Source organism: Galeopterus variegatus, unplaced genomic scaffold, assembly GCF_000696425.1.
Source record: "Galeopterus variegatus unplaced genomic scaffold, G_variegatus-3.0.2 Scaffold2840, whole genome shotgun sequence".
Taxonomy (NCBI): domain Eukaryota; kingdom Metazoa; phylum Chordata; class Mammalia; order Dermoptera; family Cynocephalidae; genus Galeopterus; species Galeopterus variegatus.
Window position 1 is genome coordinate 333,990 of NW_007728951.1, and position 24,807 is coordinate 358,796.

A 24,807-nucleotide genomic window follows, 5' to 3' on the forward strand; every position below is an offset into this window, starting at 1 on the left:
ACCAACTTTTTGTTTCACTGATTTGTTGTTTTTTAGGTTTCTATTTCATTTAGTTCTGCTCTGATCTTAATTATTTCTTTCCATCTACTCACTTTGGGTTTTGTTTGTTCTTATTTTTCTAATTCTTGAAGGTGAAGTGTTAGGTTGTTTGCTTGCCATCTTTCTATTCTTCTGCAGTGAGCATTTAATGTGATAAATTTCCCTCTTAGTACTGCTTTTGTAGTATCCCAAAGGTTTTGGTCTGATATGTCATTATTTTCATTAGTTTCAGTAAATTTTTTGATTTCCTGTTTAATTTCTTCTTGGACCCATATGTCATTAAGTAAAAGGTTGTTTAATTTAATAAAGGCAACCTTTTATGGAAAATAAAAATCACGGTCACTTAGGTGAAAAACATTCACTGCATCATTCATAGGTAAGTTACTACAGCAAAGAAATTGAAACCAGGAGTTTACAAAGAGCTGTTAGGATGTTGTCAATGTGCTTAATTTTATAAAACACAACTTTAAAATATAGTAAGTTATTTACAATGCTTATAAATGATGAAGTGAACAAGAAAGTGTATTTAACCCATATAGAAGTTTGCTGATTATCTCATGACAGAGTTCTTTGCTTTTGAAGAGTTATGGAACTTAAAATAGGAGTTGCTAATTCCTTACTATGCAGATGTTTTTGGATAATAGAAAACACACACTCTCTTAATCTTCACATTCAAGGTAAAGAAAGTAATTGTTCTAAAGAAAGTAGCGTTAGAGAACATTTGGGAAATAAATGTTTGGAAATGGTTTGTTTTGTGGTTTTTGTTGGGGGGGAAAATCATCTATATTAACTGTCATTTGCATACTTCAAACACTTGGGAGTGAAGGTATATATTCTAGGAAAACTCAGATGTGCACCAAGATTGTTCAAAACAGCATTGTTTATAAAAAAAGAGAAATAATTCAAATGTTGATAGTAGAATGGATCAATAAATTGTGGTACAGGCATACAATGGAATACAATCAACTACAGCTCTGCATCAATGTAGATCAATCTCAGAAGTAGTGTTGACAAAAAAAAAAAAAAAAAAAGTACTAGAGTAATACGTACTGTACTTTACATCATGTAAAGTGCCAAACATGTAAAACTAAACAATCACACATGAATACAGTTAAATTACAGTGGATACTAATTACAAAACTCAGGCCTGGCCAGTTTGCTCTTTTGGCTTATAGTGCAGCCTTGTAACATGAAGATCACAGGTTTGGATCCCTGTACAGTCCAGCTGTCCATCTCCAATTCCCCCTTGCTTCCAAAAACAAAACAAAAAAAACTCAGAATAGTGCCCATCTTGTGGGGGAGAGGTTAAATAGGAGGCTTCAATGGTGGTAATAATGCTCTGTTTCTTAAACTGTGTGGTGGGTGCATGGGTGTTTGTTTTATTAGTCTTTAGCTATATACACATTATATGAACTCTTATTTGTATGATAGTTCATTATGTTTTAAAAATTAAGTACTTATGGGGCAACCCCAACTTTTTTTTGCCCCCATGTCTCTCTATCTCTCCATCTCCTTTGCAACCCCAACTTTAAAATAAGATCAATTAGGAACTTTAAAAAAAATTAACAGTTTTCAAAAGAATGCAGTCTCTGTTACAGTCAAAGGTTATGCTGATGATCTAAGTTCAGTCAGTTAGATCCTCATTCCCAGGACTTTGAATCTTGACCTAGTGACTTTCAGAGAGAAAGCAGATAGAAGGTAGCCGACATTTAGTGACGCACAATAGATGACAAGCAAGGTTTGGGTTGTTGGTGTAAACTTCACTGTGTTTTGTAGCCTGTCCTCAGGGGCTCTTTTGTTTCCTGACGGTGTTCCCAGATGGCCTTCTCGACTCCCTTCAATTCTTAGGGTCCCCTGTAGCTTTCTATTGAAGACCCCATTTTCTTTTCCTCTTTTTTTTATACTCAAATTAAAAACAAATTTGACCCTACCAGCCAGCAGTTAACAACAACAACAACAGCAGCAAATTTGGCAGTAGAAGTTTCTAAACTTTTTTAAAAAAAACTTCTAAATTAGGGGGGTTTGTGGATTTTGAGCCTATTTATTAAAATGTAAAACAGCAGCACCTTAATTGCAAGAGCATCAGGAAAGATAGAAACTACAACAGAACTTTTTCCCATAATTGGTAGATGAGATTGAAAAATGGTTTAATGAATATAGGTAGCAGTTGCATTTAGGTATCTTTTTAAGTTTTCTTTTTTCAGGTACAATAGCCAGTAAAAACAAGAATCTGAATAAGAGTGTACTTAGAGCCAGGCTTTTAAATCATTGTATCACAGAGTATTAAACCAGCATGTTCAGAAATAATCAAGCATATTATTGTTGCTCTCAGTACGTAATATGGTATTATACCAGTTGAATGAAAAATAATTTGTATGTATTTTTAATCCTTTCAAGATAACTTGTAAATATATAATTTATTAATACAGTATTATATGTAACTCAGGAAAATTATAAAATTGGTATATAATTTTTTTTTTTTTTGTCTTTTCTGTGACCGGCAGCACCGCGCTGAGCCAGTGAGCGCACCGGCCATTCCTATATAGGATCCGAACCTGCGGCGGGAGCGCTGCTGTGCTCCCAGTGCCGCACTCTCCCGAGTGCGCCACGGGGTTGGCCCGGTATATAATTTTTAAATATATGAATATATAGAGTGGTTCAACAAATTTTATAAATGTGGATATGTAGTTTTAAAGTTTGGTAATGGTCATAACTGAAAAAGATATCTCACAGAGATGCCTGTACCCAAATGGAAGTCAATTATTCTAGACCAGTGTCTCAGAATGCGATTTTTAAGTCAATAGCATGTGTTTTTGAAGGTCCCATCCAAGATTTATTGAAAAAAATCTTTGGGTGTAGAGATAGGGCTATGGAATCTGCATATTGAGCAGATAATAACAGGAAATATTTTAAGGTGTTTACTATGTTTCAAGTACTGTTTTAAGCACTTTATATTAACTCATTCTTCACAGCAACCCACTGAAGTATAGGTGTAAGTGACTAAGAAATTTGCCAAAGGTTACACAGCTAGAGTGTAGGGCCAGGATTGTATGTAGGAAACACACCAAGGAATTCTCATGCTCATTTTTGAGAATCACTACTCTAGTCCTAAATCATTTGAAATTGGGAAAGCTTTATTCTGTAATAACAGTAAAGTTGGGCAGGTGGGAGGGTGGTGATGCGTAGTAGTACTTTATAGTTTGAGGATTTTAAGTGTTTGTCAGCTAATACTGGGTAGTTACTTCATAGACTACAAAACTCAGCAATGTGACGTATGTTCTTTAGCAGCACCACATTAGTTAAGTTTGTTTTGAACAGAATGCAAGTAATAAGTGTATAGTTTTATACAGTGAAATCTTGGTAAAACCACGTTTGTAGAATCAAAATTTTTGTTTTAATTGAATTTTGGGGTTGTCTTTAGGATTACTGGGGGGGATCTTGATATCAATAATTCTTTTTGGAAGTCTTTCTAAAATAGATTAGCATACTTTATTATCTTAATTTATTGAACAAGGTGACTCACCATTATGAATATTGTCATTGTCTATTCTTATATAAATTTGTATATTGAAGCCTCGACTTATCTTGTAAATTAAAGTTTTAAAAAATTCTTAACCAAGTTTCATTTCTGGATTTTTCTTTCTCCCATAACAGTGGTTCTCAACTTGGATACACATACAGATAGATCACTAAAGATGTTTTTTAAAAATACTGGTATTTGGGCTCCACCCCCAGAGATTCTGGTTTTATTAGTCTGATGATTCTGATATGGTAGGGTTGAGAAACTACTATTCTAGAAGAAGAATGTAGGGGAGGAAATTTTTTGGTTCCTTTTTTGTTCTAGTAAATTAGGATAATACTGAAAAATACTTGAGATAGGTGTTATTAGAGAACAGGTGGAATATTATAAATAAATTTTCTATCAAATTTAAACATTTAACACCTACAATCTTTTTTTATTTCAGATTCATTAGTAAACATGGGTGCATTTTTGGATAAACCCAAAACTGAAAAACATAATGCTCATGGTGCTGGGAATGGTTTACGTTATGGCCTGAGCAGTATGCAAGGATGGAGAGTGGAAATGGAAGATGCACATACAGCTGTTGTAGGTATTCCTCACGGCTTGGAAGACTGGTCATTTTTTGCAGTTTATGATGGTCATGCTGGATCCCGAGTGGCAAATTACTGCTCAACACATTTATTAGAACACATCACTACTAATGAAGACTTTAGAGCAGCTGGAAAGTCAGGATCTGCTCATGAGCCCTCAGTGGAAAATGTCAAGAATGGTATCAGAACTGGCTTTTTGAAAATTGATGAATACATGCGTAACTTTTCAGACCTCAGAAATGGGATGGACAGGAGTGGTTCAACTGCAGTGGGAGTTATGATTTCACCTAAGCATATCTACTTTATCAACTGTGGTGATTCACGTGCTGTTCTGTATAGGAATGGACAAGTCTGCTTTTCTACGCAGGATCACAAACCGTGCAATCCAAGGGAAAAGGAGCGAATCCAAAATGCAGGAGGCAGCGTAATGATACAGCGCGTTAATGGTTCATTAGCAGTGTCTCGTGCTCTGGGGGACTATGATTACAAGTGTGTTGATGGCAAGGGCCCAACAGAACAACTTGTTTCTCCAGAGCCTGAGGTTTATGAAATTTTAAGAGCAGAAGAGGAGGAATTTATCATCTTGGCTTGTGATGGGATCTGGGATGTTATGAGTAATGAGGAGCTCTGTGAATTTGTTAAATCTAGGCTTGAGGTATCTGATGACCTGGAAAGTGTGTGCAATTGGGTAGTGGACACTTGTTTACATAAGGTATGTAAGTTTTTTTGTTATAATTAAAATACCATATTAATTTTGAAAAGGCACGGTAAGTAAGATTAAAACTTTTATGTTTTTGTTTGGGAAGACCTGTATATTTTAAGATACTTTCTTCATCAGAAGTGAAACCATTGTTTTTTTTGCCATCCCCATCTGACCTAATATACCAATTTGAAAATTTAGTTTAATAAATTTGAGGCATTTGTCATCATTTAAGTGCTTTTATGAGCTTATTGCTGTGGCAGAGGCATCTGTACAGGATTGTGACTTTTGATTGAATTCTTGACATTGGCAATAGTCATCTTAATGCTTGATTTTGAAGCAGCTTGATAAAATATGTATATAGTAGAATTCTGTGCTCGGTATACTAAAAGATCAAGAGCCACATAAAATATTTGGAAGATGTACCAGAAACCTGGCCTAAGTAGAATTTAGTTCTGAGCCTTATAGCAGCAAAGACAAAAACTGAAATAAAAGTATGAGTTGTGTTTTTCTCATTGTCTAGTAAAAGAGGCTTTTTCTAGCAAGAAAATCTAAAAGGAATTTACTTGTGACTCTCTATATTATGACTCGATGAGTAGTATCTTTCGTAGAAGATAAAATTTTTTTAATATAGATGTTTTTATTACCACTGATTGAAAAAGAAAAGTTTATATAAAATGGAATCCTGTGAAGGATTTCTGTGGAACACTGAACTTTTTTTAGATTTGTAATTTTCTATGAATCTGAACTTGATACAGTAATAGAAAAAAAGTCCAGAGTAACAAGTAATTGACAGTTCTCTTGAATGTCTTTAAAATATTCAGTTGTTTCAAGTGGGGTTTCGACAGCATCTATATAAAAATCAATTAAAATTTGAGTTATATGGCCAGTGCCTACCTGGAGTGTGGAAGTATTCCATGACTGACTGAAAAGATATTGAAGCAAAACTGACTTTTAGTTACATGAAATAGTTTGACTTATTTTTTCTGTTTAGATTAGAACCATTCTATCCCCCGGCCATGTAAGTTGCCGTGGAAGGCATAGATATAGCCATAAAGTTCCTCAAGAAGGATCTCTGGGTCTGTGGAAATGCCCAGGCTTTGGTGAAATATCTTATTATTTTCCATGGAATGGAAAGAGACACCTTAAAAACAGAAAATTTAAGGGCTGGTGCTACCAGGGGACAGCTTTTTTTCTGAAAGGATATTAATAATGGTACCTTTATCTCCTCTGATTTTTATTTTTAGCACAATGTATCCTTTTTACTTCTTTGGATGAGTTAAGTACAGAAGTATTGATGGTTGTCAGTGATCACATAGTGTAAGTGGCTCTAAAAATGTCTTTCTCCTTGGATTCTAAATGGAGTGATTCTTACCTGCAGATTTTTGAGACAAAAGCAGGCATATGTTTTTTGCCTGACTAGCAAATGAAAACAGCACTTTCCTCAATTTAAAAAAGTATCTGCATATTATCAGGGAAAAAAAAAATTCAGACGATACAGAATATATAAGGGAGCACTCAAAATTTTGTGACCCACCTAAGTCACCTACTTTCATTGTTGTGGTGTATATCTTTCCAGTCTTTTTTGTCTGCCTGCAAGTGTATATATATCTTCTTATAAAAATGAGATCATTATACTTATTTTACAGCCTGCTTTTTCCAACAATATTGTGTAGAGAGATTTCTGTGTCTAAGTATGGCTCTGCATTGTTTTTCATGGCTGCATAGTATTATGTTGAATGAATAATGTGTGGTTGTGGGAGAATAGCCAAAAATCTACTAGGTCTGTAATTTGGACTAAGGAAAGAAGTTTGTATAGTAGATAAACTGTACTCTCCCATCCACTGAAAAGGTGCCAGTTTTCAGGAATTTTAACTCTAATCTTGTGAATGAGATTTAAATGATTCTCTTGGGATATCTTCACTTGATAACTTTTACCAGCTTAAAGTGTTAAATGTTCATGCTGATGGTGTTAGAAGATTCTAGATGGAGTCTTAGAATCTCAGAAATGAGGAATGACAGTAACAATCAAGAGTTTGGGGCTCGTGTTCCATTCAGTTTTAGCTGAAGTTGACCAACATAGTTCCTTTGAAGCTACATTCAAATTGAAGTCGGTTTGGGGAAGCTTAGTGAGCTGGTTTGGATTGAAATATAACGAACCACTGAAAATTTTCTTATGGAATTAAAGAAAACTTCTCTATTTCTGCTTTTTAAGTCCATAATTTTGTCATTTCACTTGTTTGTGTTGTAAAACTAAGGTTTAGCACTATTATAAAATAGAATATTACTTTGAATTCAGTGTGAAAGATTGAATATACATTTTGAAATCCATGGAAGGCACTTAGTGATTGCTTAGTAGATGTTAACTGTTTTAAGAGGAAAGATAGAGAAGATTCAGTTATTAAGTAGATGTTTCCCTGATAAGAGAATCACTTGTCATGTTTTAATAGTTTATGAGCACTTTGTATGTTAACTCATGAATCCTAATCATAGTCACAATAATATCAGTAAATTATTGCTTTCTGTGAGCCAAATGCTGTTCTAAGTACTTTACACATATTTTAATTCATTTCATTTTTCACAACAACCATGTGAAGTAGTTAACGTTGTTGTTGTTGACAATCATTTTTCAGGTTTTGCACTTAGCAGTATTAAGCTGTTTAAGTGTTGGATGACTCTGGTCAGATATTACCCTCTTTAAATCAGGTGTTTAACTCTAAAGGAGAATGTTCCCTCCAAAAGTACCCTTCCCATTTTATTGCTGTCACTAGCATTCATGGTGTTTACTGCCAACTAATTTCTGGTTGCATAGAATATGTAACTTCTATTTGCACAGCCTTTCATAAGTTATAAATCAAACATTTTATTAATCCTTACAGTAATCTTCTGAGGTGAACAAAATTAAAATTTTTATCAACAATTTGCAAGTAAGGATATGGAGGTTGACATTAAAAGTTAGTTGTAAGTCGTATACTTGATGAGTATTGAAGCTGAGGCTAGAATCCAAGTTTTCTGACTACGTTTAGTATTTTCGTTAGCGGTGTTTAGTAGTTTTTTTTTTAGCATCTTTATGTTTCTTTTTTCCAGTTTCATTCCCCTTAGATAACTACTGTTTACGGTTTGATGTGTATTCTCTGAAATGGTTCTCCATGTTACAAATATATAAGCATAAAGGTAGGGTTTTCATTGGGGGCAGGCATTTTAGAGAAATGGATCATGCTATGCTTGTTATTTTTGCTATCTGCTTTGTTTTTCTTAAATCATTAGAGTCAGTATTTCTTTAAATTGTTCTTTTAAAATATTGTTTGATTTCCCTAAATTCCATTTATATACCACCTATCAGAACCTTATTTATTTTAAAACATGAGACAATACTTGATATTTGGATAAAATTGAGAAAAATTAATTACTTATTTTCCAAAGGGAGTATCATTCTAGGTTATTCATACAACATGGAAAAGTTTCCCCCTTTCCCCCCAAATAATTGTTTAGTTCTAAACTCAGGCCTTTTTCCATTGTAGTTTCCAGAAAATATAAGCAAAAATAATGGGAAAGTAGATATAGATGATATTAGAGTGAGATGTGGTTGGGTATTCTGAGGGGTGGAGAAGGACTGATTGTAAAAGTACAGTATATGTAAAGGCAGTATAGTTTAGTGTAGAGATTTCCATACTGTCTTGGTTCATACTGCCCTAGTTGTCTCGATAATTATTTCACAGCACTACTTAGCCAAAATTACACTTAACAGTTCCAAGAATTAAGTGGTTAGATCCAAACTTAATGAGTCTATATGTCCTAACAAAATAATACACATGAAAAAATTATGTTTTTAAAAATACCAGTTTACTAATGAGATGTGTGTACCTGTTGGACACTGCATAACTTCTCAAACTTTGGAATCACTGGACACCGCCATCCTCATTTCATGTATCATATTGATTTTTATGGAGACTTGCTTTTTATCACAGAAATCCCCAAAACCCTAGCTTTAAAAAAATAGTATGTCATGGAAAGGAGTATAGCATTATCTAATGTTAAAACTGTGAACTGCCTCAAGCTTGTTTATGGGATGTCTACAGATGTTGAGTAGCAGTGTGTTTCACCCTCATTTAAAATATCTCTGGTGAGCACACTATGAAACCTTGAAGCTTCTTGGTGCACTGTTTGAGAACCACCAGTTTAGTGTTAAAGAACACAGACAGGCTTTGGAGCCAGACAGCTGGGTTTTAAGTTATGCTCCTCAGTTTCTTCATGTAAAAAAAAAAAAAGATGATAATATTTTCCTCATTGATTGATACTGTTGATAGTAAAGCTCTTGGCAAGTGCCTGAACAGTATCTGGTTTTACAGACCTCAATATATTTTAGTTCTGTTGATGTTGGTTATGAAACAAAGAGGAAAATTTGTGTAGAAGAAAAATTGGTTCAAGGAGTAAGGTAATGATGGAAACAGTGAATATTAATGAAAGGAAGTAATCATAGGCTTCATCTTTTTATGGATAGGTGAAAATTTTGTTACTTCAGCTTGGCTGGTTTTTGTACTATAAATGAGATAAGTACAGTGAGTGCCAGGTTAAAAAAAATTTTTTTTAAATGAAATTGATGTTTCACTTAGATGTTTATTTACTGAATTTGGCGGTGATAGAGATTCTGTTTACAGCCTATTTCAGGTACTGTGTTAACAGTTGATCCCGGACACCACTTTGTAACCATGCAAAAACTAAATTTAGATACTTTTATTGAAGGCAGGGGCATTGGCTTCTTTGACATCTTACTATCAGTACTCTAATTCTTGAGAGGGTTACTGCTATGCTACTGTAAAAAGTAAAAAGAAACCAGCCCCGGTTGGAAATGGAGCAGGTCAAAACTCCAGTGCCGATCAGTAATGGGATTGCGCCTGTGAATAGCACTGCACTTCCAGCCTGAACAACATTGTAGTCCTCCATCGCTTATTTAAAAAAAAAAAAAAAAAAAGGTAAAACTCCAGTGCCGATCAGTAATGGGATTGCGCCTGTGAATAGCACTGCACTTCCAGCCTGGACAACATTGTAGTCCTCCATCGCTTATTTAAAAAAAAAAAAAAAAAAGGAAAAAAGAAAAGATACTGAAATAATCAATTTTTTTAAAAACCTGCTCCTTCTTCTGAAGCATGAAATAAATATCTTGCTAATTGCTTTAGTTCTCCAACCTAGATTTTTTTTTAAAAAAACATGTTTCATTTCTGGACTTAATGAAAACTTTAGACTGGTTATGGAAGGCTAATTTGTCTCTAAAAAACTAAAGAGGCATAAAGGGAAGGACCTTTTTCAATTGCTGTGTAAGAACTACAAAAACACTCATACTTTGTGTTTAGGGGAAAGTCATTTTTGTAAAGAAATAGAAGCAGCATCATTGAAATCACACATACCTGGGGTGTAAATGTAACTTTAAATATCTTTGAAGGGCCATAAACTTCTTCAAACTTCCTTTCAGTTAATTTCACAAATGATAGGATCTATATTTTATAATTTAGAGAAATCTAATGGAAATTTTCTTTTTTTTTTCTTTTTTCCTTTTTGTCTTTTTTACTGACCGGTAACGGGATCGCAACCCTCGGTGCTGCGCCCGCACCGCACTCAGCCAGTGAGCGAGAACCGGTCTCCACATGGGATCCGAACCCTCGGTGGGAGCACCGCCGCACTCCCAAGTGGTGCACTCTCCAGTGCGCCACCGGGCCGACCCCCTAATGGAAATTTTCTGAAAATTGATTAGGAATTACTAAACAATGCTCATGCTGTTGTTACAAAAGTAGGAAATGGTTAGAAGAAACTAGATTTCTAAAAATGTAAAGTGTTAATTCTATTTACTCATAAAATTGCTTTAAAAAACATCATTAATATAGCAATGCTTGATTCTTGAATGTCCATGGTATGGTTTAAAACTTTTTAAATTTTTGCTTGACCTGCACTTTTAAGATATATTCATATGTGTATATTCGTACAACCAGATATTGTATTTCTAATATTGTCATTAACATTTGGTGTGTTTTTGGTGAATTTCGTTAAGTAATGAAATTAGTTTGGCTAATTTGGAAATCCTGATTTTGCAGATATCAAGAATCTAGTTATATACTCATGATGGTTCTTCCTACCAAAGCAGTAACTGGAGAGAGTTACTTTTTTTGAAGTCTTCTGGAGACCCAACCTTCACTGTCTTCAGACTTTGCTTCCATTAAGTTCAGAGGTGGAGGCAGAAGTTCAAGGCCTGTCTTTTTGGCTGTGTCATGTGGGTTCTGGAAAGCTGGCAAGTCTGAACCAAGCAGTGCCCTCCTAGATTCTTGCCACAGTGACTGAAAAGACTAGAATGGGTGTGGCCTTCGCTTCTTTCATTTGGGCTGGCAAATTTGACAAACACCTCTATCAGGCAAAATAGCGTACTACCTCCATTGACTTAGTTTTTTAGAGTGAATGGAAAAAGAAAAGAAAAAAAACAACTTTGAAAAAAAATCACTAGTTTAAGAAACCCAGTGTTTACCTATAGAAAAAGTAATGAGAAAATATTTTTAATTTATTGTATGTAATCTTATGGTACTAGGATAGTATATATTCTATGATTTCTTTTTACTGCAGATAATTTCTCTAAGGGTGTGATTAAAAAGGCAGCAGTGGACTGGCTGTGGTTAGATCTTGGTGTTATATAACACCAAGGTCAAGGGTTCCGATATGTGTACTGGCCAGCCGCCAAAAAAAAAAAGAGGTGGGAGGGGCAGCAGTAAATCTTGTCCTTAAATTAGATATTTTAGCTGCTCTCAAAAGATCCAGAGACTATTTGTGATTCTGTACAACAATCTGACATCTTTTCTTTAAAAGTTATATATGATTACAGTTCTGTTGAAGTCATATAGTTACATTCCACTGTTTGATGTTGTACCCTTAGAACAGTTTCAAATTTACCTAACTTCTCTGCTTGTAGTTTCATGGGTATACTGCTGAACAATGATTTTCAGCTGTGTTAAATTCAGTAGCATGTGGTGGCATTGCTCTGGTGCATGTTATTTAGCTGGAAAAAATTTGCACGTGTGTTTGTGAGGATGCGTTGATTTAAGACACTCTGGGAATATGAGATCTTGAGTGGGAAATAGAATTTAGAAGATTTAATATGTATGAGGATATCTTTATTTCTCAGCCCGTGGAATATGATGAGATAAGAATAGTTAACACAGAATTGAAAATCCAAAAATAATTATAGATCTCTCCATACCTAGATACTTTCTTTCTCCAGGTTGTGCTTTAAATAATTATTAGGAATAAAAATGTGATGAACATATACATTCTAGATGATTAAATAAATGAGTATAATTGCTTAATTAATTGTTTTAAAGTAAATACTAGAAAGTTGGTAGACTATAGAAATAAAGTTTTTTCTTTTTTTTTTTCTTTAATATACAGGGAAGTCGAGATAATATGAGTATTGTACTAGTTTGCTTTTCAAATGCCCCCAAGGTCTCAGATGAAGCAGTGAAAAAAGATTCAGAGTTGGATAAGCACTTGGAATCACGGGTTGAAGGTAAGAAAGATACTTTTTTCTTCCTTCCTTCCTTCCTTCCTTCCTTCCTCCCTCCCTCCCTCCCTCCCTCCCTCCCTTCTTTCTTTCTTTCTTTCGGAAAAACAATGAAATATTTCAGAACAAGGCCTTAATAACAAACATCTATCTGCCTAACGTTTACTATCTTGGACCAGTATGTGGAGATTTATTGGCAGGGAGAAGATGAATTTGTCTGCTATACCACCAAACGGAAACATAATTTCAAAACAGTCTGTTAAAGCTTGCTATTTTTTCTTTCCCTGATTACATTCCTAGAAGTAAATGAAGAATACAGTGAAATTGCCTCAGGTTGTTAGAATTCCACTGACACTAATTCTCCCTTCCCCAGTTAATCATTGGAATTCGTCACCATATGTTTTTCATTTTACTGATACAGTTAGCATTGATGTTTCAAAAGTTATTGATTTTACTTATTTTTTTAACTTTTCGTTTCGCAATAGTTATAATCTTACAGAAAAGTTAACAAATATGAGGAACTCCCATGTACATGTAATATCCTTTACCTAGATTCCCCATTTGTTTATATTATACTACATTTGACTTATCTCTTTATATGCTTTAACATTCTCATTCTCTCTCTCTCAAACCTCCCCCTCCATTCATACTGATAATTTTTTTTCCTGAACCAGTTGAGTTGCAAATATGAAATTCCAGTACCCCTTAATACAACAACAAAGATAGTCTACATAACTATTACACAACAGCCTTCAAAATTAGGAAATTAACATTGATATAATATTACCATATAATCCACAGATCCCATTCAGATTTCCCTAATTGTCACAGTAATTGTCATTTATATATAGGTCCAGGATCCAGTCTAGAGCACGTGCTGCATTTAGCTGCATCATGCCTCTTTAGTCTCCCTCAATTTTAAAAAGTTCTGTAAGCTTTTCTTGTTTTTACTGACTTCGACAATTTTTAAGAGTACAAATTTGTTGCTTTTTAGAATGTCCCTCAATTTGAATTGGCTGATGTTTCCTCTTGATAAGATTTAGGTTATAAACTGGCAGGAATACCACAGAAGTGATTCTAGATTCTCCTCAGTACATCATACCAGGAGGCATGTGATGTTGATTTGTCCCGTTAGTGGTAATACTAACTTTCACACTTGCTTGAGGTGTTGTCTTTCAGGTTCCTCCACTGAAAAGTTAATTCACTGAAAAGTTAGTTAATAAGCTTGCTTGAGGTGTTGTCTTTCAGGTTCCTCCACTGAAAAGTTAATTCACTGAAAAGTTAGTTAATAAGTATGTTATACTTTCTAGTAAATATTTTATGTGGAGGTACTTGAGATTGTAAATAAAGTATGCCTCATCAAGTTTTCAGCTGTCATTGATTCTTGCCTGAATCAGTTGGTGCTAGAATGATAGCCAGCCGGTGATTTTCTTATTCATTCTGTATGTATTAGTTAGCATTTTACTGCAAGGAAAAATGTTGTCATCTACGCATTTATTTATTATATGAGCATGGACTCTCACATTCCTGTTGTAATCATTGTGTTATAAACTGTTACTATATTATTTATTTTGATGCTTATATTGTCCTAGATTCAGCCAGAGAGAGCCTATTCAAGCTTGCTATAGTCTTTTTGACCTGTCCGCATCATTTTTTGAGAACTTAATTACTTTCTGGCATAATCAAATGTTCCAGGCTCATCTTTGTTTTCCTGCTCCAGCTCTTTAATGAGCCATTTTTCCAGTGATCCCTCTTTCCTTCTAGTTTAGTGGAGAATAATATTTAGGAGTTGAAATTTGGGCATTAGGGATGCTGTTAGATTGTTTCTATTCCTAGATCTTCTCAGAGGACAGAACCCCACACACAAGTTTATGTCTATATTTATTTATCTTTCAGTCATTCCCACCAATATCTCCCAACTCCTGTACAATACTGCGGGATTTATTCTAGTTTTCTCCCTTTTCATATTTGTAGCTCCATTCTCCTACAGTGAGAAACCTGGCTGTTTCTGATTGATCAAACAAATCTTCTGTCGCTGCAAACCCTGTTTCAAATGCCTTTCTCACTCGATATTGGTTTTGACCCCATTCCAGTTCAGCTGCACCAGTGCTGAATCCTTGCTTACTGTGTTTAGGCATGGACATCTTATGCTGGACTCTGCTGCTGCCACCAGTGCTCCCTCCACTCTCTTCCTTTGCCTGGCCTATCCTAATGGTTTTGGACTAAGTTATTCAGGAATGAGAAAGGGGTGAAGCTAGTCTGCTTTATCTTTGATGTAATTACTGATATGTTTGAGTTTAAATTTACCATCTTACTTGTTTTCCATTTTTCATCTATTCCTTTTTTCTCCTTGTCTTCTTTTGAATTAATTCTATTCCAGTTCACCCCAGTGTTTATTAGTGATATTCTTTTATTTGTTTATTTTTTTTGGTGGCTGGCAGGTGTGAGGATCTAAACCCTTGACCTTGGTGTTACCAACACCATGCTCTAACCAAGTCAGCTAATTGGCCAGCCCCCGCTTAGAGATATTCTTTTCAAAATTTACTTAGTGGTTACTGTGATAAATTGAGAATGCATGTTGCAATCTGAAGGCCCTAGAGATTATGACAGGATCCCTAACTTAATACTGCCTTTTGATTTCATTTGTGCTGTGTTTTAGATATAAAATTACTTTCTATGAAGTTACATTGTCAGTCTTTTTTTTTCTTTCATCTTACTGTCATACAGAGTTCTTTTCCCCAACTCAAGGTGTTAGATATTGATCTATATTTTCTTCTAACACTTTCATGGCTTGATTCTTTTTTATAGTAAATAGATTTGAATGATTTAATTTATGATTACAATATAATATGCTTGTTGAATTTGGCCTCTTGTGAGTCATATTTTGTATATAGTATTCATAGTTATTGCTGAGAGTTTTGAAATATGAAGATTTATGATTTCAGCTATATAATTACTGTATGAAAACTCCATTCTTTTGCAAATTTGGGAGGAGAGATTAATCTTTTCTATCTTTACAACTAGCTACACACCCTAAACAATTAAAAAAAATTTTTTATTTGGCCTGCAATTTCCTCAGCTCTAAATGATTCCTGCTTTTAGGTCTCAATGCTTTTTAGTCTCAGTGAGTACCCTGCTTTTAAGGTGATGGAAAGATGAGAAATATGTGGGAACACTTTGAAGACCATGTGAGAGACACTCATATTCCTGTTCATAACATAATTATTAAGAGGAGCTGTTTATAGGAGTTAGTAATAATGAACATTTTCTGATAAACTATAGTATATCACTGGCTATAGTTTATCAGAAGACAGGAGGAATTTTCTTACTGTCCATTTTCCTCATTCATAAAGAAACTAGGTAGTTTTGTTTTGTTTTATTTGGGAAGAGCTTTCCAGTTTGGTCAGCTACTTACTATGTGATCTTACTCAACTCGCTTTAACCTCTCAAGGCTTGTTTCTTTATTGCAAACTAAAGATAAAAACACCAACTGTAGAGATTGTTTTAATAAATTGTTAAAAAACTTATTCATGACACTTGTTAAAGATGGTAAAGCAGACTTTATTTAAGGAGGGTCATGGTGGTAGATATAGGGACCACTTCTTTTTTATGAGGCAGTGGCAGAGAGAGATTGGACTCAACTTGAACTCCAGCAAGGACAGTGGGAATTTGTAACCAAGGAACAGAGTCGGGGGAGGGGGGGTGTCAGTGGATGGAAAATTACTAAGAAAAAAACATTAAGATAAGGGGGGTTCTGGCTAAAATGACTTGGTAGGATTATTGCTGAAGGCAGGCCGTGGTGATAAGATATTCAGGGTGGTCAGACGCCAGGGGTGGGAGATTTTCACTGTTCTGATTTAAGCAGGATTCTTGCTCAGACTGGATTCTACAAGGACAGAGAGGAAACCCCAAGGTCAGCCTAGTCAGAAAGAACTTGACTCTGACTAAAGTTTTGGTCAAAGGAGAGAGCCTTTGTCAAAATAGATGTCTGTTAAGTATCTAGTATTGTGCTTAACACATAGTCCTTAGCAAACTATCTTTTATTAACTTCTGTAACAGCTAAATTGTAATTTCTCAAAGGCATGGTCAATTCAGTTCAATAGGATTGTTAACGTTGAATATTAATTTTCTCTTGTATAGTTTGTAACTTTCCAAAGTGTATGTTATGTAGCAGAGATGGCATATATGTAATATGACCTCTGGGGCTGTGAGAAATACTTTATTATAATCACTCAATTAGAAGACTTTAAATCACTGGCAAGTCTGCCTCTATAAAGCAGTTTGAGTTGGTACTTAACATTTAACTTCTTTTTTATGAGGCAGTGTTCTTCAGGAGCATTGTATTTCTGTTGGAGTTTTAAATCATGTAATCTGTCTGACATTAAATTTTGAGGTAAAAGTATTCTGGTGTAGCGGGTAAGTCTGTATACATGTTTTTAGTGAGAGTGGACAGGCAGGAGAGGGAGGTATGATGTTAAGATAACCTAAATTGATTGATTACATAGTCTTTTTTTTTTCTTTTTTTGGTGGCTGGTTGGTACAGGGATCCAAACCATTGACCTTGTGCTCTAACCAACTGAGCCAACCGGCCAGCCCCTGATTGATTAGATATTTAGTGAGTGCTTTCTACATATATTTGCTTATTCAATGTTTGTTGAACACTTGTGTTATCGAGCATATAGTGAAAAACAAATCTCCTGGAGTTTATATTCTCATAGAGACTGATAATTTTTTTAAATGGATGAGAAATAAAATAGAGCAAGCAGAGAGTAACAAGGAATGTTGGTTACAAAAGTCTCTGTGAGGAAGGACATTTGACCTGTGTATGGAGAGAGTAGATATCTGAGGGAAGAGCATTCCAGGCAAAGAGAGCAGCAAAGACTGAAGAGGGATGTGCTTAGTGAAAGTTAGAGTAAGATTAAGATGAGTTGCTAGTAAGCCTATCATATAGCGTTGTGTAGAACAAACTGGACTTTATTCAAGTTGTGATGGAAATTCACTGGAAGATTTTATGCACAAGACTGGCTTGATCTGACTTTTTTCCAAAGAATTTCTCTTAGTTACTATGTGGAAAAGAGATTGCAAAGAGGGGACAAGAGAGGGCCGGCCCGGTGGCGCACTGCTACAGTGCACCGCTTGGGAGCACGGTGGCGCTCCCGCCGAGGGTTCGGATCCCACATACAGACCGGTTCCCGCTCACTGGCTGAGCGAGGTGCGGGCGCAACACTGAGGGTTGCGATCCGTTGCCGGACACGAAAAGACAAAAAGGAAAAAAAAAAAAAGAGGGGACAAGAGAAGCCAAGATACCAATTACAAATCATGCATTAATGCAGGTGGCAGATGATGGTGGTGAAATGGACCAGAATGGCACTAGTGGAAGGGTGTGAAAGTTGGTTGATAATGTGCTAGACTGTAGAGGTTCTCGGGGGAGATTTTGTCCCCAAGAGACACATGGCAATGTCTGGGAAGATTTTCGGTGTCTCAACTGAGGTGGTGCCACTGGCATCCAGTGAGTAGAGGCCAGGGATGCTGCTTAACATCCTTTAGTACATAGAACACTTCCCACAACAAAAAATAGTCTGGTCCAAAATGTCAGTATTGTCAAGGTTGAGAATCCATATGCTATAGAGATAGAAGTCTAGGTAGAAATTTTACAGTCCTGCTTTCATGAAGCTTGCAGCCTGTGATAATACAGTAAACATCATGTATATGGGAGTATATAACAATATGGTATATACTACAGTATATGTATATCATGTATATGGAGTATATAGCAGTGTACCTACCCTAGGCTTCAGTTAGAGAAGGAAGGATTTGAGACAGTGACATTTGGATTTTGCATCTTGAGGGCTGCTTAGGATGCTGCTTTTTGTTGTCTTAAAAGTAAGTTGTCATCCTTTGAATTTTGATTAGTTTATGTCTTGCCAATGTCCAAATAACCATGCTTTTAAAAAAAATCTATTTTCCATAAACTGTAAATAGACATAGGAAGTGTAAATTTTTTGTTTTAAGTATTAACAACTTATGTGATTTATTTTCCTTATTTATGTTAAGTAAATTGTTTTAGAACATGACTATTTAGGTACCAAAAAAACCTATAAAATTATTTTTAATTTTTTTCTTTTCCTTATAATCCTTATTCAGCCATTGCTTTTGTTTCCTCTTATTATATTAATAACTTTCATATCATTTTTACTTAAAATTAGATCAAAAGTGTTTTTCCATGTGCTATTACTATGTTTTTATAGGGATCATTTTTAGTGATTATAAACCATCTCACCCAGTGGCCATGCCACAGTTTTCTTAGCTGTTCGTTTATTGTTGGACATTTAATTTGTTCCAGATTTTGCTTTTATGAATTATGCTGGAATGAACATTTTATGAAAATAACTTTTTATTACTTTTTATAATTCCTTGTGTATTGATGGTTTTATATTTTTAAAATTCCTTCTGTATTGATGGTAATGTTTGTTTTTTATATTTAAAAATAGGTACTGCCAAATAGTGCCTTTTGTTGCACTTCTTTGTGCATACAAGGAAGTTATCACATTAATTTAGCAACTCCTTTTAAAACCCTACAGAAATTATGGAGAAGTCTGGTGAAGAAGGAATGCCTGATCTTGCCCATGTCATGCGCATCTTGTCTGCAGAAAATATCCCAAATTTGCCTCCTGGGGGAGGTCTTGCTGGCAAGTAAGTAGGACAAAAAGAGCTAATTTTGAGTTCATTTATAATTGTTATTATATAATTTTAAGTAAGAAAACTTAAGTCAGCAGTACATCAGTTATTTAGAGATGAGATGGTTTGATGTTTCTTTTATTTAGAGGAGAACCTAAAACTTCATCTAAAAAAGATTTTTTTAAAGAAGAATTATACTCTTTGAGGATGAAATCGGTTCTTATTTCCTTGCTAAGTGAGAAGAAGTAAATTGTGCAGAATCAAATTCTGAGTGAAATGTAGAAGAAACTGTGTTCTTAGCAAGTATTTAGTGTGGCAGTTAATTATTTAGTGTAGTCAAGATGAAATATATAAATACAAGCTTAAAATTTTATGTAATTTAATAAAACTAAAGCATAATTTTTTTTAGGCGCAATGTTATTGAAGCTGTTTATAGTAGACTGAATCCACATAGAGAAAATGATGGGGTAAGTTTTATTTTATTTCCTAACCATTTGAAGTAATTTTATAGTATAAATACTAGATATGAATACATTCACATAATGAAGTCTATAATAAATTATTACTGCTTTTCATTTTAAGGAATCAGTTAAATTTTAAGGAAATGTATTGAAATGAAGGTAGAGATAAAGTTCTGTTTTGTAGATAGCTTTGTTGTCACTTTCTGGGCATCAAATAACCTTTTTGTTTGGGCTGTCCTTACTTTCTCCCTGTATGTCTGCTTTTCCTTCCCCTTTTCCCTTAAACCTTAATTTTGAGGTAAGAATGTGCTTTTAAATATCTCAATTTCTCCTCCATCAGGCTGCCACAATCACCAGAAGTTAGTGATAGTGAGTTATTTTAACGACCAGACCTTTCAGTGCCCCTGTGTGCCCAGGGAATACGTGAGGATAATTTCTTTCTAATATTATTGTTGTATTATGGGTATATGAGTATTGAACTGAGATAACCATTTCTATTGTACCCTGCTGTGCTTCATCAGAGCAAAATTCTTTATTCCTTTACCTTTTATTTTGCTGTCCTTCGAAATACTGATGAGGTGCCAGCTGCTCCTCTACATAGTTTTATTTTTGTACTAGTACCAGGACATAAAAGTGTCTTTTAAAAAAAAAAAAATTGTACTCAGTTTCAAAGTCAGCAATTCAAGTAAGTAATTTCTTATAGGGTTTTCAAGTTTTTAGAAATCTAAAAGTGAATTAAAATTAATTTTTAATATGTATGCTTTAAATCTTTAAGAGAAACTAACTTAATAATGAAATTTTTTGAGAAGAAATCTTGGCAAATCTTGAGAGAGATGGTAGCCATTGGATAGAAATTAAGTATCATCTCAATTGCGTTGTTTTTTAGGATTCATTATTGCTTTTTTGTTTTGGTGGCTTGCTGATATGGGGATCTGAACTGGTGACCCTGGTGTTATAAAGCTGCTGCTCTAACCAGCTGATCTAACCTGTCAGCCCCCAGGATTCATTATTGTATAGCAATGTAATATAAGTTCTTTTTCTTTTTTCTTTGGTGACTGGCCGGTACAGGGATCCAAACCCTTGACCTTGGTGTTACAGTGCCACTTCAAGCAACTGAGCTAACTGGCCAGCCAGTTCTTTTTCTTAACAAAAAAGTTCTCCTGGAAAAAAGGAAAATTTCACAATTAGTACAGTTTTAGTGAGTTGAATGAAAGTGATACTATATATTGCTAATAACAGAATTTATATCTTGGTCTAGAGCAGTGATTCTGAGTCTTTTTTTGTGGCAGTATCTCAAAGTATTAAGAATTGTATCCAAAGCTGTTAAAAATTAATTTAAAAATAAAATTATGGTATGTGATACATTCAGAGAACCCTCAGTAAAACAAATGAGTATAGGATGTTGACGAGTAAGACGGTGGTAATGTGGGAGGTGTGCAGAGAAGAAAATCTTACCTCTTCGGTTTACAGGTTCTGCATGGCCTTCACCACCTTGGTTAGAGGAAGTAAGCCCTCAGAATAGTTGTTGATCCATTATTAGGCATAGAAGTACTCCATTTCCACAGGTGTTTCAAAATGCAACCCTGGCGTATTCGTCTTATTACATAAAAATAAATTATTACATCTTGCTGAATGCATGGTCCATCAAGAAAATGGTCTGTTTTACTCCAAACAAGATTTTTAAAATGTTTAATTACCTGAATTTCTGTTTAAGAAGTATCAAGGATGACTTTTAAAATTTTTTTAAAGAGAAAATAATCACACATAATAGCTACATACACAGTGAATAAATAGGCAACAGACCAATTGCCCAAGTATGGCTATACAAATTTATAATATACATAGTTACCTTTATATATAAGCTTTCTGTTAACTATCACCAGATCAGACACTGACAGTCTACCATGTAGTGAATAGATAGAGGGGGTAGACTGCAGTACATAAGGCATGGTCCCATCTTTATGCCTAGTGCAGCTTACAGTGTAGGTGTAAACACAAGTTAAATTATAAAAATATTTCACATAGGGCCGGCCCGGTGGCGCACTGGAGAGTGCGCTGCTTGGGAGAACGGCGGCGCTCCCGCCGAGGGTTCGGATCCCATGTGGAGACCGGTTCCCGCTCACTGGCTGAGCGCGGTGCGGGCGCAACACTGAGGGTTGCGATACCGTTGCCGGTCCCCGGTACGGGTGCAACACCGAGGGTTGCGATCCCGTTACCGGTCAGTAAAAAAAACAAAAAGGGAAAAAAATATATATATATTTCACATAGTTAGTAAAGAACACAAGAATTGATAATAACACCAAGGTCGAGTGTTTAGATCCCTTATTGGCTAGCCACCAAAAAAAAAGATAAAATGTAGAAAGTGGGTAATTGCCATGTAAATTATACAGTGATTGCTGTGAAAGTTCAGCAGAGAAGGGAAAGTCAGTTTCTCAGAGAAAAGATGAGATTTGAAGAATGATTTGAATGGCAAAAATGAGATAAGGAGAATGACATTTCAAGTTAACAAGAGAGGCAGTAACAAGATATGTTTGGAAAAAAAACACGACATCTTTTTGGTTAGAGCAGTGAACTCCTGTGGCGAAAATAGAATTTAGGTTGCAGAGGTATTTGATAAGAAATTGGCCTTTTGAACTTTATTTTAGAGTGAAGAACTTAATTTTAATCTGTTAGAAACATTAGCAATGTTAGTTTAAAGAGGTGCTGGAAGTCAAGTAGTTGAGAAGTAACTGCAGAGATTAAATGGTAAGCATACATTCATTATTTAGATATATGGATTAGAGAAACTCCCCTATTTATTATAAAAAGTGACTTTGCAGCCCAGAATCCTATTTTGGGAAACATACCCTTTCAGAATAATCATTACCTTAGAAAATGTTGAACCATAGTCATGAAATGTACTTAAAAATACAAAAGAAGGGCCGGCCCGGTGGCGCACTGGATAGTGCGCCGCTTGGGAAGCGCAGCTGCGCTCCTGCCCGAGGGTTCGGATCCCACATGCAGACCGGTTCCCGCTCACTGGCTGAGCGAGGCGCGGGAGCAACACCGAGGGTTGCGATCCCGTTGCCGGTCCCCGGTCCGGTACGGGGGCAACACTGAGGGTTGCGATCCGTTGCCGGACACGGAAAAAGACCAAAAAAAAAAAAAAAAAAAAAATACAAAAGAAGCAGAGGGAAAGAAGAAAAGATAGATATTTAATTAAATTCTTAGCTCTTACCTTTCACTGACTATAGCAATGAATTAGGCACAGATATGTTCCATAAATGCTTCTTGACTTATAGGTCTCCATAGTGTGGAAGAAGTTGCTAGGAGATACAGTGGCAGGAGCTGGTAGTTAACTTTCAGGGTGGGAAAGATGAAAGTGTGGTAGAAATACAGAAGAGGAGAAAGTTGGAAAGTATTATAAAAATTAAGTTTTTAAATAATGAAAATAACTTTTTGTTTAGATATAAAACAAGAGTGCTAGAGTACAATCAGATTTTTTTAGACTCCTAAAATGTCTGCTTTATATCAGAGAGTTGTTCTGTAAATGCTTAGAAGTAGAACCATTAGAAATAGGGATTTATTGATTTTTCCTTTATTTAAAGCCAAATCTTTTAAGTTAATGTACTTTTAAAAAGCCATGTTGAGTATAAGTCAGGAATTAAATAATTTCCCAAAAATTCACTAGGGTAATCTTCTCAAGTTGTTTATTAAATTTGTTTTTTAGTTCAACTTTTTGGAATTACGTTCAGTCTTCTAAGTGCAAACAATATTGATGTTTTGTCAACCTTTAAAATAAATCTTTGGAAAAGAGTCTAGCAGGAATTCTCAATCAAGGGGTTCATGAATCCCAGAAATTTGAAAATACATTTATTTATGTGTGTACATATGCATTCTTTAACAATGAATATGTATGTGGTTTTGATTGGTTTTTCAAAAGTTTCTATGACCCCAAAGAGTAATTCCCTAGAGGACTCCTATATCCATTAAAAATTCTCCAGAAAAAATAAAACTACATTTTGCTAGAAGTTTTTCTTTTATTAGGCAGGGCTCTGAAATCACACTCCTTTCCTTTTTCTAAATGCTAGTTTGTGTTTTATAACTAGAATATAAATTCTGTGAGATCTGGGACTTCACCTGACTTCTTTATTCCCATAGTCCATGCACACCTACAACAATTCTGACATATGGTGAGAGCTCAATAAATACTTGTTGAATAGAAAATGTTTATATTTATTCATTTCTAGTAGTTTGCTTAAAGACTGTCCTTAAGTTATATATTTAAAAAAACAATTTGAGGTTGTTAATTGGTATGAAAGTCTATTTTTAGAGCTTTGTATTTTCCATGCAAAAATTTAAGTTCTCCCCTCAAAGAAGACTCATAATGCTTTTGAATTAGTATATCACTGATCAAGTATGTAAGTTGATGATTTCTAAGGGTAAAGGAGGATCTTGCATTTACCCAACTCCTACTTGTGCCAAGCTATGTATATATATAAACCATATATACATATATAGGTAATCTCACATAATATGTAATCTCCTCAACACCCTTCTTTTATACATGAGACTAAGAATCAGCGAGAAAAAGTAGCTTGTATAAGCCACAAAGCTAAAGAAATCATGTAGACAGAATTTGAATCAAGCTGACTCCAAAACCTATTCTCACTATGCTGTTCCACGTACCTCTCTAAGATAGATATTATGAATATTCATACCCTACCTTTATCTACCATCCAAGAAAAATCATTTTCTGTTCTGTGAAAACTCATGTTTAATAGTCCTAAGATACACTGTTTCTAATGAGGAATGTTTTATAAAGTTGTTGAAACTAAGCAATCAAACCCAGTTCCTTGTCAGTTATTCATTTTAATGCACATTTTTATTTATTCTAATCCAAAAACTTTTTAAGCCCTTTGGGCTCTTTTTAAGCCCAAATAAATCACCATATTGTTTTTACATTATTAAATTTTATGTGCAACCTTCTTTTCTGTTTTACTCCAGACAGATAATTGCAGTAGACATAGCTGCTTTTATGTTTTTATATCACAGTTTTTAGGGTTATTTGAATACTAGTTTTTTCTTCCTTTTTTAAGTGGCTGGCCAGTAAGGGGAACCAAACCTATGATATTGGTGTTATAAGGCTGCACTTTTAGCTAACTGAGCTAACAGCAAGCCCTCAGGAGCTCTATTTAAAAACAAAAACAAAAACAAAAAAACTGCAAATAAATGTTAGCTACTTAAATTTTATTTTTTAAATGTGTACCCCCCCCCCCCCCCCCCCCCCCCTTTTTTTC

At 34.9% G+C, this 24,807-nt stretch overlaps 1 protein-coding gene across 5 annotated transcripts in view; it reads left to right on the forward strand.

The window, feature by feature from the left end:
- The window catches only part of PPM1B (protein phosphatase, Mg2+/Mn2+ dependent, 1B), a 92,311-nt gene that overhangs the window by 48,043 nt on the left and 19,461 nt on the right, over window positions 1–24,807 (forward strand). For 4 of the 5 annotated variants that reach the window (XM_008583151.1, XM_008583154.1, XM_008583153.1 and 1 more), the window contains exons 2-5: window positions 4,005–4,864; window positions 12,278–12,395; window positions 18,971–19,082; window positions 19,477–19,534. In XM_008583151.1, coding sequence (XP_008581373.1) covers window positions 4,019–4,864; window positions 12,278–12,395; window positions 18,971–19,082; window positions 19,477–19,534 — 1,134 coding nt within the window. In that variant the 5' untranslated portion in view covers window positions 4,005–4,018. The remainder of the gene's footprint in view (window positions 1–4,004; window positions 4,865–12,277; window positions 12,396–18,970; window positions 19,083–19,476; window positions 19,535–24,807) is intronic. The other variant, XM_008583155.1, reaches the window with a different exon arrangement.